General features: G+C 42.4%; 1 protein-coding gene across 6 annotated transcripts in view; it reads right to left on the reverse strand.

Moving 5' to 3' along the window:
• LOC140716481 (ryanodine receptor 1-like) overlaps positions 1-12,271 on the reverse strand; it is a 560,721-nt gene that overhangs the window by 182,990 nt on the left and 365,460 nt on the right. For all 6 annotated transcript variants that reach the window (XM_073029249.1, XM_073029247.1, XM_073029248.1 and 3 more), the window contains 3 exons: positions 8,823-8,883; positions 7,629-7,867; positions 3,869-3,950 (listed from right to left, as the gene is read on the reverse strand). In XM_073029249.1, the coding sequence (XP_072885350.1) occupies positions 3,869-3,950; positions 7,629-7,867; positions 8,823-8,883 (382 nt within the window). The remainder of the gene's footprint in view (positions 1-3,868; positions 3,951-7,628; positions 7,868-8,822; positions 8,884-12,271) is intronic.

Raw genomic sequence — 12,271 nt, forward strand, 5'->3', positions numbered from 1 at the left:
CATGTGTCACCCCTCCAGTCATATTTAAACATCAGGAATGCGTTCTAAACAAAAAATCAGTCAGCATCGAGGTATATGGCCACTGAAGGTGCACAAAATACTTAAGATTTGGCATTTCATATCTTTCTAACAATTGCCAGCATCATCAAACAAAACACTAGATAGGCAAGGAGACTCTCCGTGACCGAAGAGGGTACAATCCTAGCCTTGACCTTTGCTTCATTCTCTTGTAGCATATTTGATTAAGAGGAATGCATTTTTCCAACGATTATACCATTTCAGTCTTAATGTACATTATTTATGATCAATCTCGGTTTGTCATCTAACACATTAGCAAGTATCATTAGAATGGCTTTTATTTCATGAAACTGAAATACCAGGCCACATAGTGATTGTTATCCTTGAGAAGAAAATACTGTAAATCTGGAGGAACTGTAATGAATAGTAAAACTGAAATTAAATCTTCTTCTGCCTGATCAGCTTTATCACGTATTTTACGGATTGAAAGCTATTGCTAGCATGAGCCTCTTGTGGTGTGCCTGAAGTGAAATTGCCACTTCTGTAGGGCGGAACATGCCCTGCTCATAAAAATTAGAAAAATAAACCCACTGGCAATTAACCACATCTTTTGACTTAAGCCAGCCATGAAACGTGTACTTATAATATTGAATAAACACGCACCGGTCAAAAGAAATTAAAATTGTTTAATATTTGCACAGATAATCCTGTAGGCTGAGATGATCCTCCGGCAGGTCTAAACAATCCTAGGTTCAGCAGACAGATCGCTGAGCGTAAGCGTTGGTGGAATGCTGGAATTCTAGCTCTGTAGGTGCACCACATATCAAGTCCAACATCATATCTTCTACACTTGCGAGATATGCACTCAAGTGGGCACTTTATTACATCTGTCCACATGCTCATTAATGCAAGTATCGAATCAGCCAATCATGTGGCAGCAACTCATTTCATAAAGGCATGCAGACATGATCGAGAGGCTCAGTTGTTGTTCAGACCAAACATCAGAACGGGGAAGAAACGTGATCTAAGTGACGTTGACCGTGGAATGATTGTCGGTGCCTGATGGGGTGGGTTGAATATCTTAGAAACTGCCGATTTCCCGGGATTTTCACGCACAATAGACTTTTCTAGAGTTTACAGAGAATGGTGTGAAAAACAAAAAATATCCAGTGAGCGGCAGCTCTGTGGGTGAAAACACCTTGTAAATGAGAGGTCGGAGGAGAACGGCCAGACTGGTTCAAGCTGACAGGAAGGTGACAGTAACTCAAATAACCACATGTTACAATAATGGTGTGCAGAAGAGCATCTCTGAATGCACAACACGTCAAACTTGAAGTTAAGGGGCTATAGCAGAAGAGCAAAGTTCCAAGTAAGTTTACATCAAAGTACATATATGTTACCGTATACAACCCTGAGATTCATTGTCTCTCCGGCATTCACAAGAAACACAACAGAATCAATGAAAGACTGCCCCCAACAAGATGGACAAACAATCCATGTGTAAAAGACAACAAACTGTGCAAATACAAAAAGAAAAAAAGGAAGTAATAATAAAAAAGATAAATAAATAAACAAACAAACAAGCAAACATTAAACATCAAAAGCATGAGATGAAGAGTCCTTGAAAGAGAGTCTATAGGTTGTGGGAACAGTTCAGAGATTGGGCTAGTGAAGATGAGTGAAATATCCACCCTGGTTCAAGAGCCCGAGGGATAATAACTGTTCCTGAACCTGTTGGTATGAGTCATGAGGCTCCTGTACCTTGTTCCTGACAGCAGTAGTGAGGAGAGAGCATGACTGTACTTGTTCCACTCCTGTACCTAATAAATCTGTCATTGAGTGTAAATGACTTAAGATGAAAATGTAAACATGAGGAAATCTGCAGATGCTGGAAATTCAAGCAACACACAAAAAATGCTGGTGGAACGCAGCAGGCCAGGCAGCATTTTGTGTGTGTAGATGAAACGGTTAGTAAATTTGCAGATGATACAAAGACTGGTGAAGTTGTGGACAGTGAAGGCCATCAAATGATACAGTTGGATATAGATCAATTATAAATATGGGCAGATGAATGGTAGGTGGAGTTTAGTCCAGTAATGTGTGAGATGCTGAGGGTTTTTAAGGAGGAGATTGACAGGTATCTAATTAGTCAGGGTATCAAGGGATATGGGAAAAAAAGCTGGAAATTGGAACTAGACGGAAGAATAGTTTAGCTCATGGTGAAGTGGCGGAGCGGACTCAACGGGCCGAATGGCCTGCTTCTGTTCCTTTGTCTTGTGATCTTGTGGTGTTGGGAGGTCAAATGTAAGGGGGAAAGTATACAGTTAAAGGCAAGGTCTTTAACAGTGTTGATTTATAAAGTGATCTTGCGAACCATGTCCACAGCTCCTCACAAGTAGATGAGAGTGGTAAAGAAGGAACAAGCTATGTTTGCCTTCATTGCTTACGTCACTGAATATAAGAGTAAGAAAGTAATGATGCAGCTCTAGGCCACACTAGAAGTTCACTGTGCAGTTCTGGTCGGCCCATTACAGAAAACTTTGGAAAAGGTACAGTAGAGGTCCAAAAGGATGCTTTCAGGAGACGTTGACAAACTTGGGACTGTTCCTCTAGAGCATTACAGACTGACGAGAGACCTTACGGAAGTTTATAAGATTATAAGAGGTAAGATGGAGATGTCAGAATCTTTTTCTCAGGTTAAAAGTGTCAAATATTCGAGGACATACATTTAAGATGAGAGTGATATGTTCAAAGAGCGATGTGGGGCAGGATTTTACACGTTTGAATAGGCTGCTGGGGGTAGTGGTGGAAGCACACCTGATTGTGACATTTAGGAGTTTTATAGATAGACACAAGAATATGTATGGAATGAAGGTTATGGGCCATGAACAGATTCAGTTTCATTTGGCAGCGTGTTCAGCATAGATATCATGGCTGAAGCTGGTTCCTATGTTGTGCCCAGAAAATGCTGCCAACAACACATTAAGCTGTGCATATTCTATAAATTTTATAGAATTTTAAATTCTATTTAAAATGATTTGAGAGTTAGGGGGCAAAAGTTTAAGGGAAACACGAGGGGGTATTTCTTTACTCAGAGAGTGATAGCTGTGTAGAATGAGCTTCCTGTAGAAGTATTAGAGGCCAGTTCAGTTGTGTCATTTAAGGTAAAATTGGGTAGGTATATGGACAGGAAAGGAGTGGAGGGTTATGGGCTGAGTGCGGGTAGGTGGGACTAGGTGAGATTAAGAGTTCGGCACGGACTAGGAGGGCCGGAATGGCCTGTTTCCGTGCTGTGATTGTTATATGTTATATGTTATATGTTATATTCTATAAAGTTTCAGTTCTATATTTCAGAAATTCATTGGCAAAGAGGAAAGAATTGAGCAGAAGAATTGACCAGTTCTGTCAGTATGGAGCTTCAGTTGCCAGGATTATGAAGTTTTGCTCTGAAGGAACCGGACAAGGCTCCTCTGAAGAAGCATACATTATACCATTGGTACTTGTGCATGGACAGTTCACATATTCACAAAGTCAATAGGATTGATTTTGTGAAATTTGGCCTTTTACACAACTGACTTGAAGTGTTTGACTTTCTTACGGAATATGAACAAGATGGGCCACACTGTTCACCAAAGCAGATGGCTAATCTTTTACGATGCAAATCAAAAATTTAGGATCAACAAATATGTTGAGCTGGGTAAAATTTTCACCCATAATGATGTAAACTAAAGGAGGTCACCTAAATAGACATTATATACATATTCCAGATCTCCAATAAAAAATACAGCTAACTGCCTTTTTATCTGATCCCAAAATTCTGGAAGCCAAATTTGAGATATGATTTAATTACCTCTCCACATACGTGTTCTTTGTGGTTCCAAGAGAATAGATACTGGATAAGATTCGATAGCAAGCAACCTGGACATCATCCACTGAAAAACACAATCAGACAATTTTTACCATACAACATTCATATCTGTACCTAAATAAAATCTAGAGCAGGCAAGAAATGGAAAGCAGATGTATGTGGGAGAGTGGGTGACAGAGGCTGCTGGAGACAATTTCCTAGACTATCCATTTCTCATCTTGTCTTCTATTTAATGTTTGTATCAGAGTAATAAGTGTGTATGTTGCGTATCATGCATGGGTGTTACCCTAGAGAAGTCTATTGAACTTACCTGATTCATTGGATTATTACACCAATGGATAGAAGATGATTCTGTTTCATATGTTATGTACCCCTAGGTTTCATATTTTCTGTGGACAATCACTTTAAAATGTCGGGAGAACTTTTGAACACTGTTTGAGGTGTTACAAAGAGAGAGGGAGGTGTCCAATGCAATGAGAGAGAGAGAGACAGAAACTGCTCGAAAGATTGATGTTATGGTTTCTCTACAAGTTGTTTACCTTTCCACAAGGACACTTGCCTGCTTGTAAAGTTCTTACAACTTGAGAGAGGAGGGCGGAGCAGGTTGATGGACAGCTGGGGTCCAACATGTGGGGCTAAAAACCAGGTCCACTCAGGCACAGACAGACACACGGTTTTGGACACTGGACGAGCTTTGTTGTACCCACAGGAAGGTGGGGTTTTTGGAGGATCGATTCGGGGAAATCGATCAGTGGCTTGCGCAGTGTGAAAAGGTGTGACCAGTGGGGAATTATTTGTGTGTCCACCCTCGCCTGGGTGATAATTTCATCACTGAACAACGGTTGTACATGTTATGGTCAAGGTTGGTGACTTCAACAGGATTTCGGAGGACAACGGGGATTTCAGAAACATAGAAAATAGGTGCAGGAGTAGGCCATTCGGCCCTTTGAGCCTGCACCGCCATTCAGTATGATCATGGCTGATCATCCAACTCAGAACACTGTACCTGCTTTCTCTCCATACCCCCTGATCCCTTTAGCCACAAGCGCCATATCTAACTTCCTCTTAAATATAGCCAATGAACCGGCCTCAACTGTTTCCTGTGGCAGAGAATTCCACAGATTCACCACTCTCTGTGTGAAGAAGTTTTTCCTCATCTCGGTCCTAAAAGGCTTCCCCTTTATCCTTAAACTGTGACCCCTCGTTCTGGACTTCCCCAACATCGGAAACAATCTTCCTGCATCTAGCCTGTCCAATCCCTTTAGAATTTTATACGTTTCAATAAGATCCCCCCTCAATCTTCTAAATTCCAGTGAGTATAAGCCTAGTCGATCCAGTCTTTCTTCATATGAAAGTCCTGCCATCCCAGGAATCAATCTGGTGAACCTTCTCTGTACTCCCTCTATGGCAAGAATGTCTTTCCTCAGATTAGGGGACAAAAACTGCACACAATACTCCAGGTGCGGTCTCACCAAGGCCTTGTACAACTGCAGTAGAACCTCCCTGCTCCTGTACTCAAATCCTTTTGCTATGAATGCCAACATACCATTTGCCTTTTTCACTGCCTGCTGTACCTGCATGCCCAACTTCAATGACTGGTGTACAATGACACCCAGGTCTCGTTGCATCTCCCCTTTTCCTAATCGGTCACCGTTCAGATAATAATCTGTTTTCCTGTTCTTGCAACCAAAGTGGATAACCTCACATTTATCCACATTAAATTGCATCTGCCATGAATTTGCCCACTCACCTAACCTATCCAAGTCACCCTGCATCCTCTTAGCATTCTCCTCACAGCTAACACCACCGCCCAGCTTCGTGTCATCCTCTAACTTGGAGATGCTGCATTTAATTCCCTCGTTTAAATCATTAATATATATTGTAAACAACTGGGGTCCCAGCACTGAGCCTTGCGGTACCCCACTCGTCACTGCCTGCCATTCTGAAACGGTCCCGTTTACTCCCACTCTTTGCTTCCTGTCTGCCAATCAATTCTCTATCCACATCAATACCATACCCCCAATACCGAGTGCTTTAAGTTTGCACACTAATCTCCTGTGTGGGACCTTGTCAAAAGCCTTTTGAAAATCTAAATATACCACATCCACTGGCTCTCCCCTATCCACTCTACTAGTTACATCTCCAAAAAATTCTATAAGATTCGTCAGACATGACCTTCCTTTCACAAATCCATGCTGACTTTGTCCGATGATTTCACCTCTTTCCAAATGTGCTGTTATCACATCTTTGATAACCGACTCTAGCATTTTCCCCACCACCGATGTCAGACTAACCGGTCTATAATTCCTCGGTTTCTCTCTCCCTCCTTTTTTAAAAAGTGGGGTTACATTAGCCACCCTCCAATCCTCAGGAACTAATCCAGAATCTAAGGAGTTTTGAAAAATTATCACTAATGCATCCACTATTTCTTGGGCTACTTCCTTAAGCACTCTGGGATGCAGACCATCTGGCCCTGGGGATTTATCTGCCTTTAATCCCTTCAATTTACCTAACACCACTTCCCTACTAACATGTATTTCCCTCAGTTCCTCCATCTCACTAGACCCTCGGTCCCTTACTATTTCCGGAAGATTATTTATGTCCTCCTTAGTGAAGACAGAACCAAAGTAGTTATTCAATTGGTCTGCCATGTCTTTGTTCCCTATGATCAATTCACCTGTTTCTGACTGTAAAGGACCTACATTTGTCTTGACCAATCTTTTTCTTTTCACGTATCTATAAAAGCTTTTACAGTCAGTTTTTATGTTCCCTGCCAACTTTCTCTAAGAAGACAACGAGAAGATCGACGGCATCAGCTCATCTCTCACCTCTCTCTCCAACATTACTCAACTAACTACCTCGAACTGAACTGAACTCTCTTCATCATCGTAAGACTGTACCCATTCACCCCTGGGTTTGAAAGAGCCTAGTTTTGTTCCTATTTCCACACTTATGTGTGTGTATATATATCATTGCTAACCTGTTTGATATATCTGCATTTATAGTCCTGTACTGCGTAGTTACTAATAAACACTATTAGTTTATAGCAATACCAGACTCCAAAGTGTTTTCCATTTCTGCTGGTTCTTTAACCCGTCACGGGGTACGTGACACATTATATCTTCACATGCTTGCTGACTGACCTTGTTTGGATACCCTTGTTTTCAATTCCCTCTCTGAAAATCCCACTCACAGCTTTCTGCAGGCTGGGTTGCATTTCTGGCTTTTTGCAAAGTCTATTTTTAATTGTCCTACTGCTTCCAAATCATTTTTAGACGCCAAGGGGACGAAGCTCGGCAACTTCCTTCCAATACCCCCTCTCTACCTTCCATTCCTTCTTTCAGATGCCCCTTAAAATTCAACTCCACGACCAGGCCTTTCAGGCACACCTTCCAGTGACTGAGCCTCAAACGTTTGTTTGATGATGCCCACATTAAGAAACTTGGGATGAATTAATATGTTAGAAACATATATGCAGGTTGTGGTTTCTGTGGGCAGTGAAGACAGAAATCATCTGATCACACTCTTCAGCTGTTCATGGCACTTCTGAATGCCTGACCGCAACAGCTTGACCAGATTTTTTTTTATATAAAAAGGACCTTCCATTATAAAAATGAAAAGAGGAATTCAGTATGGAAACATTGTCATAAAGTACAGATTGACGTAGGCCATTTAATGTATTTTAATGTGTTGCTATAGATTAGTTGGTGCATGAAAGCTAGTAAAAATGTCTGATACTTGCAGATAACGTCATCTCCGAATTGATGCTGAGCCAAATGATCAAACAGTGAGGTAAGTACAGGCAGCAGAGCCACTGTCGTATAGTTAATATTCTGGGCAACTCCTTTTACTTGGGTTCGACTCTGTGAGACTTTGCCGAGCTTCAGATTTTCCACCGTTTTCTCGATGTCCTCAGAGGCGCCTTCAAATAATGACCGCAGACCAGCTTTCACTATTTCAGGTCCGGATTTCATCACCGTCCTGTTAACAAGCAGAAAAGCACATGTTCCGAAGCTTTCAAATTTCTAGAGTCACACACACACACACACACACACACACACACACACACACACACACACACACACACACACACACACACACACACACACACACACACACACACACACACACACACACACACACACACACACACACACACACACACACACACACAGTGCTGGAACATCTCGGCAGGCCAGGCAGCATCTATGGAGAGGAATAAACATTCCTTCGTCAGGACTGGAAAGGAAGGGGGAAGAAGCCAGAATAAGAAGGTAGGAGGCGGGAGATGGAGTACAATCTGGAAGGTGATAGATGGAAAAGGTAAAGGGCTAAAGAAGAAGGAATCTAAAAGGAGAGGAGCATGGACCATGGGAGAAAGGGAAGGAGGAGGGACATTAGAAAGGAGATGATAGACAGATGAGAAGAAGAGAAGGGGTAAGAGAACAGCCAGAAAAGGGAACACAAAAGGAGAGAAGCTGAAGGGGGTGCCGGGAGAAATTATTGTAAGTTGGAGGAATTGATGCTCACGCTGTGAGGTTGGAGGCTACCAAACGGAATGAGGTGTTACTCCTCCATCCTAAGAGTGGTCTCATCATAGCAATGGAGGAGGCCATGAACCGACATGTCAGAATGGGAATGGGAGTGGAATTAAACTGGTTAGCCATCGGGAAATCTTCCCTGTCGCAAATGGGGCAAAGGCGCTCAACAAAGCTGTCACTGCAACTCGATATAACTGTTTACAAGTGTCTGTGAATTGTTATGAATGTTTAGATGGATAATGGATATGCCACAAGGGATTCAAGGCCCTTTATTGAGGGCACGGGACAAAAACTAGATGCTTGACGGGAACAGAACCAAGAAATCAGGAAAAAGGAAGACTAGGTCCATAACTTGATTTAAACCCAGGGCTTCAAATGAATAAATAAGTGCTTACCTGGCATCCAGAGATCTTGCTAAAATATGCAAACAGTTTATGACTGCAGGAGCATCAGTACCTGTTTTGTAAAGGAGAGGAGTTATTCAGATATGTGTCAATAATGTTTCACACCTATCAGTTTGTAATTGATGTTTGTTTTGAATCACACATGCAACAAGAGTTTCGGAGTTACTGTTCCCATCAGAAAAACACTGCAGACGTCACTAGGTAAATATCTGAAAACAGGCTCTTCTAAAACAAATACATCACAACAATTGTTACTGCTGTACTTTTCTTCAGACTTTCTGAATCCTTTGTTTGGATCATGCCAACGTTAGCTCAGTGATAACACCTTCACCTCTGAGTTGAATGAAACTCAACAAACTTACCCACACTTCTCAGTAGAGAGGATAGGCTGCATTATTGAAAGTATTTATCAGATGATAAATTAACTGGTGATCCTGGTGAACGTAAAAGATTCCATAGCACAAAACCCAAGTTTCTTGATAAATACTGCAGTCAATTCGGTCTCTTTTTGGACACAAACGTGTTCAGTCATACATGTATCTATTACCAAGTATTGTAATTTTATTCAGGACGTCCAAAAAAGCTGGATGAATTCAGCAGGTCGGGCAGCATCCGTTGAAAGAAGCAGTCAACGTTTTGGGTTGAAACCCTTTGTCAGGACCCTTCTTGATTTGACCACAGCATCTGCAGTGCACTTTGTGTTTGTAATTTTATTGTTTTATAAGGTGATTACACTGATGAAATAAGTCTATGTAGATAGAATTTATCTTTAACATTAAAGAACATGAATATACAAACTGAAGGGACAGTTTGCACCTGAACTGCAGGGGGACTAATATCCTAGTGGGAAGGTTTGCTGGTGGTGCATGGATGAAAACTAGTGATGTAGGGGGATAGAAAGCAGAATCCCAGAACAGACAGTGGAGTGATCATGGAGAAAGTTGTCGTTAAGCCTACGTACAAAGTCAGGAACCAAAAGGTTGAGCATGGTGCAACTAATGTTCTGTGCTGTGAATATTTCAATGCAAGGAGTATTGTAGGAAAGGTGGGTGAGCTTAGGGCACGGACCAGCACGTGGAGTTAAGACATTGTAGCCATTAGTGAGACTGGGTTGCAGGAGGGGCAGGACTGGCAGCTCAATGTTCCCTGGGTTCCATTGTTTTAGATGTGACAGAATGGGAGGGATTAAAGGATTAAAGGGGCATTACTACTCAGGGAAAATGTCACAGCGGTGCTCAGTTAGGACAGACTGGCGAGCTTGTCTAATGAGGCTTTATGGGTAGAATTGAGGAATAAGAAAGGTATAACCACATTAATAGGATTATATTACAGGTGTCCCCCACTTTACAAATGTTCGCTTTACGCCACTTCGCTTTTACAGAAGACCTACATCAGTAACCTGTTTTCGCATTACAAAGAGGATTTTGCTTTTATAAAAATGTTTCCCATGTAGGTTAATGGTTCTTCGCTTTACGCCATTTCGGCTTAAGAAAGGTTTCATAGGAACGCTCTACCTTTGTAAAGAGGGGCACACCTGTATAGACAACCCAACAGTCTGTGTATTTAGAATCAAATTTGTAGAGAGGTTGTATACTGTTGCTGGAAACATAAGGTTGTACAGAAGGGTGTAATGTTGACCACCTCTCCACTTTCCACAGGGGTCACTCCCTCTGTGATTCCCACATCCATTCATCCCTCTCCACCAATCTCCCTCCTGACACTTACCCCTGCAAGCGGCCAAAGTGCTGCACCTGCCCCTTCACCTCCACCCTCACCTCCATTCAGGGCACTAAACAGTCCTTCCAGTCGAGGCAACACTTCACCTGTAAATGTGCTGGGGTAGTCTATAGCGTCTGGCGTTCCCGACGCAGCCTCCCCTACTTTGGTAGAACCCAACGTAAATTGGTGGACTGCATTGTCGAGCACCTTCACTCTCAGAGCTGAATATTCTGATGGCCAGCCGTGTTAATTCCGATTTTCAATTCTGTCCCTGACATGTTAATCCTTAGCCTCCACTTATGCCGCGATGAGGCCACTCTCAGGGTGGAGGAGCAACACCTCATATTCTGCCTGAGTAGCTTCCAACCTGATGGCGTGAACGTTGACATCTCCTAAAATTCACTCCCCTTTCTTCCTCCTCTATTCCCCACACCGGCCTCTTTATTCTTCTCAGCTGGATGTTACCTCTCCCTGGTTTTCCTCCTTCTTTCCTTTCTCCCATGGTCCATTTCCCTCTCCAGCATTTTACCTTTCCTACCCATCTCGCTTCACCTATCACCTTCTAGCTATCTTCATTCTCCTTCCCCCACCTCTTTATTCTGCTGTCTCCCCCCCTTTCTTTCCAGTCCTGACAAAGGGTCTCGGGCCAAAGCGTCAACAATTTACTCATTTCCATAGATGCTGCCTGACCTACTGAGTTCCTCCAGCATTTTGTGTGTGTTGCTTTGGATTTCCAGCATCTGCAAAATTTCTTGTGTTTAGCATGTAATCGTAGGTGATTGTAACTTTCCCCATATTGACTGGGACTCCCATATTATAAAAGGGCTGGATGAGAAAGAGTCTGTCAAATGTGTTCAGGAAAGTTTCTGTAATCGGTACACAGAAGTCCCAACTAGAGAGAGTACGATACTAAATCTCCTATTGGGGAAAGAGACAGGGCATGTGACAGAAATTTGTGAAGGGGAACACTGTGCATCTAGTGATCAGAATGCCATTATTTTCAAGGTAACTATGGAAGAGGATAGGTCTAGTCTTCAGGTGAGATTCTAAACTGGAGAAAGGCCAACTTTGATGGTATCAGAAAGGATCTAGCAAGTGCGGATTGGGACAGGTTGTTTTCTCGTAGAGGTACACTTGGCAAGTGAAATTCAAAAGTGAAATTTTTAGACTACGGAGTTTGTATGTTCCTGTCAGAACAAAAGGCAAGGATAACAGGTTTAGGGAACCTTGGTTTTCGAGAGATAGAGGCCCTGGCTAAGGAAAAGAATAAGGTGCATGGTAGGAAGGAACAAATGAGGTACTTGAGGAGAAAAGTGCAAGAGAACACTTCAGAAGGAAATCAGGAAGGCTAAAGAAGATTGCCCTAGTAGGCAAGGTGAAGGAGAATCCTAAGGGCATCTGTCGATATGTTAAGAGTAAAAGGATTTCAAGAGGCAAAAATTGCCCTCTGGAAGATCAGAGAGATAATCTATGCGCGGAACCCAAAGAGATGGTGGAGATCTTAAATGGTTTTTTTTGCATCTGTATTTACTTGGGAGACAGATGCAAAATCTATGAAAGTGAGGCAGAGCAGCCACGAGGTCTTGGGCACTGTACAGATTACAGAGGAGGTGTTTGTTGTTTTGAGGCAAATAAGAGTGGATAAATCCCCAGGGCCTAACAAGGAGCTCCCTCCAAACCCGTGGGAGGCTAGTGCAGAAATTGCAGTGGCCTTAGCAGAG

The sequence above is a fragment of the Hemitrygon akajei genome, chromosome 25 (assembly GCF_048418815.1).
Source record: "Hemitrygon akajei chromosome 25, sHemAka1.3, whole genome shotgun sequence".
NCBI lineage: Eukaryota > Metazoa > Chordata > Chondrichthyes > Myliobatiformes > Dasyatidae > Hemitrygon > Hemitrygon akajei.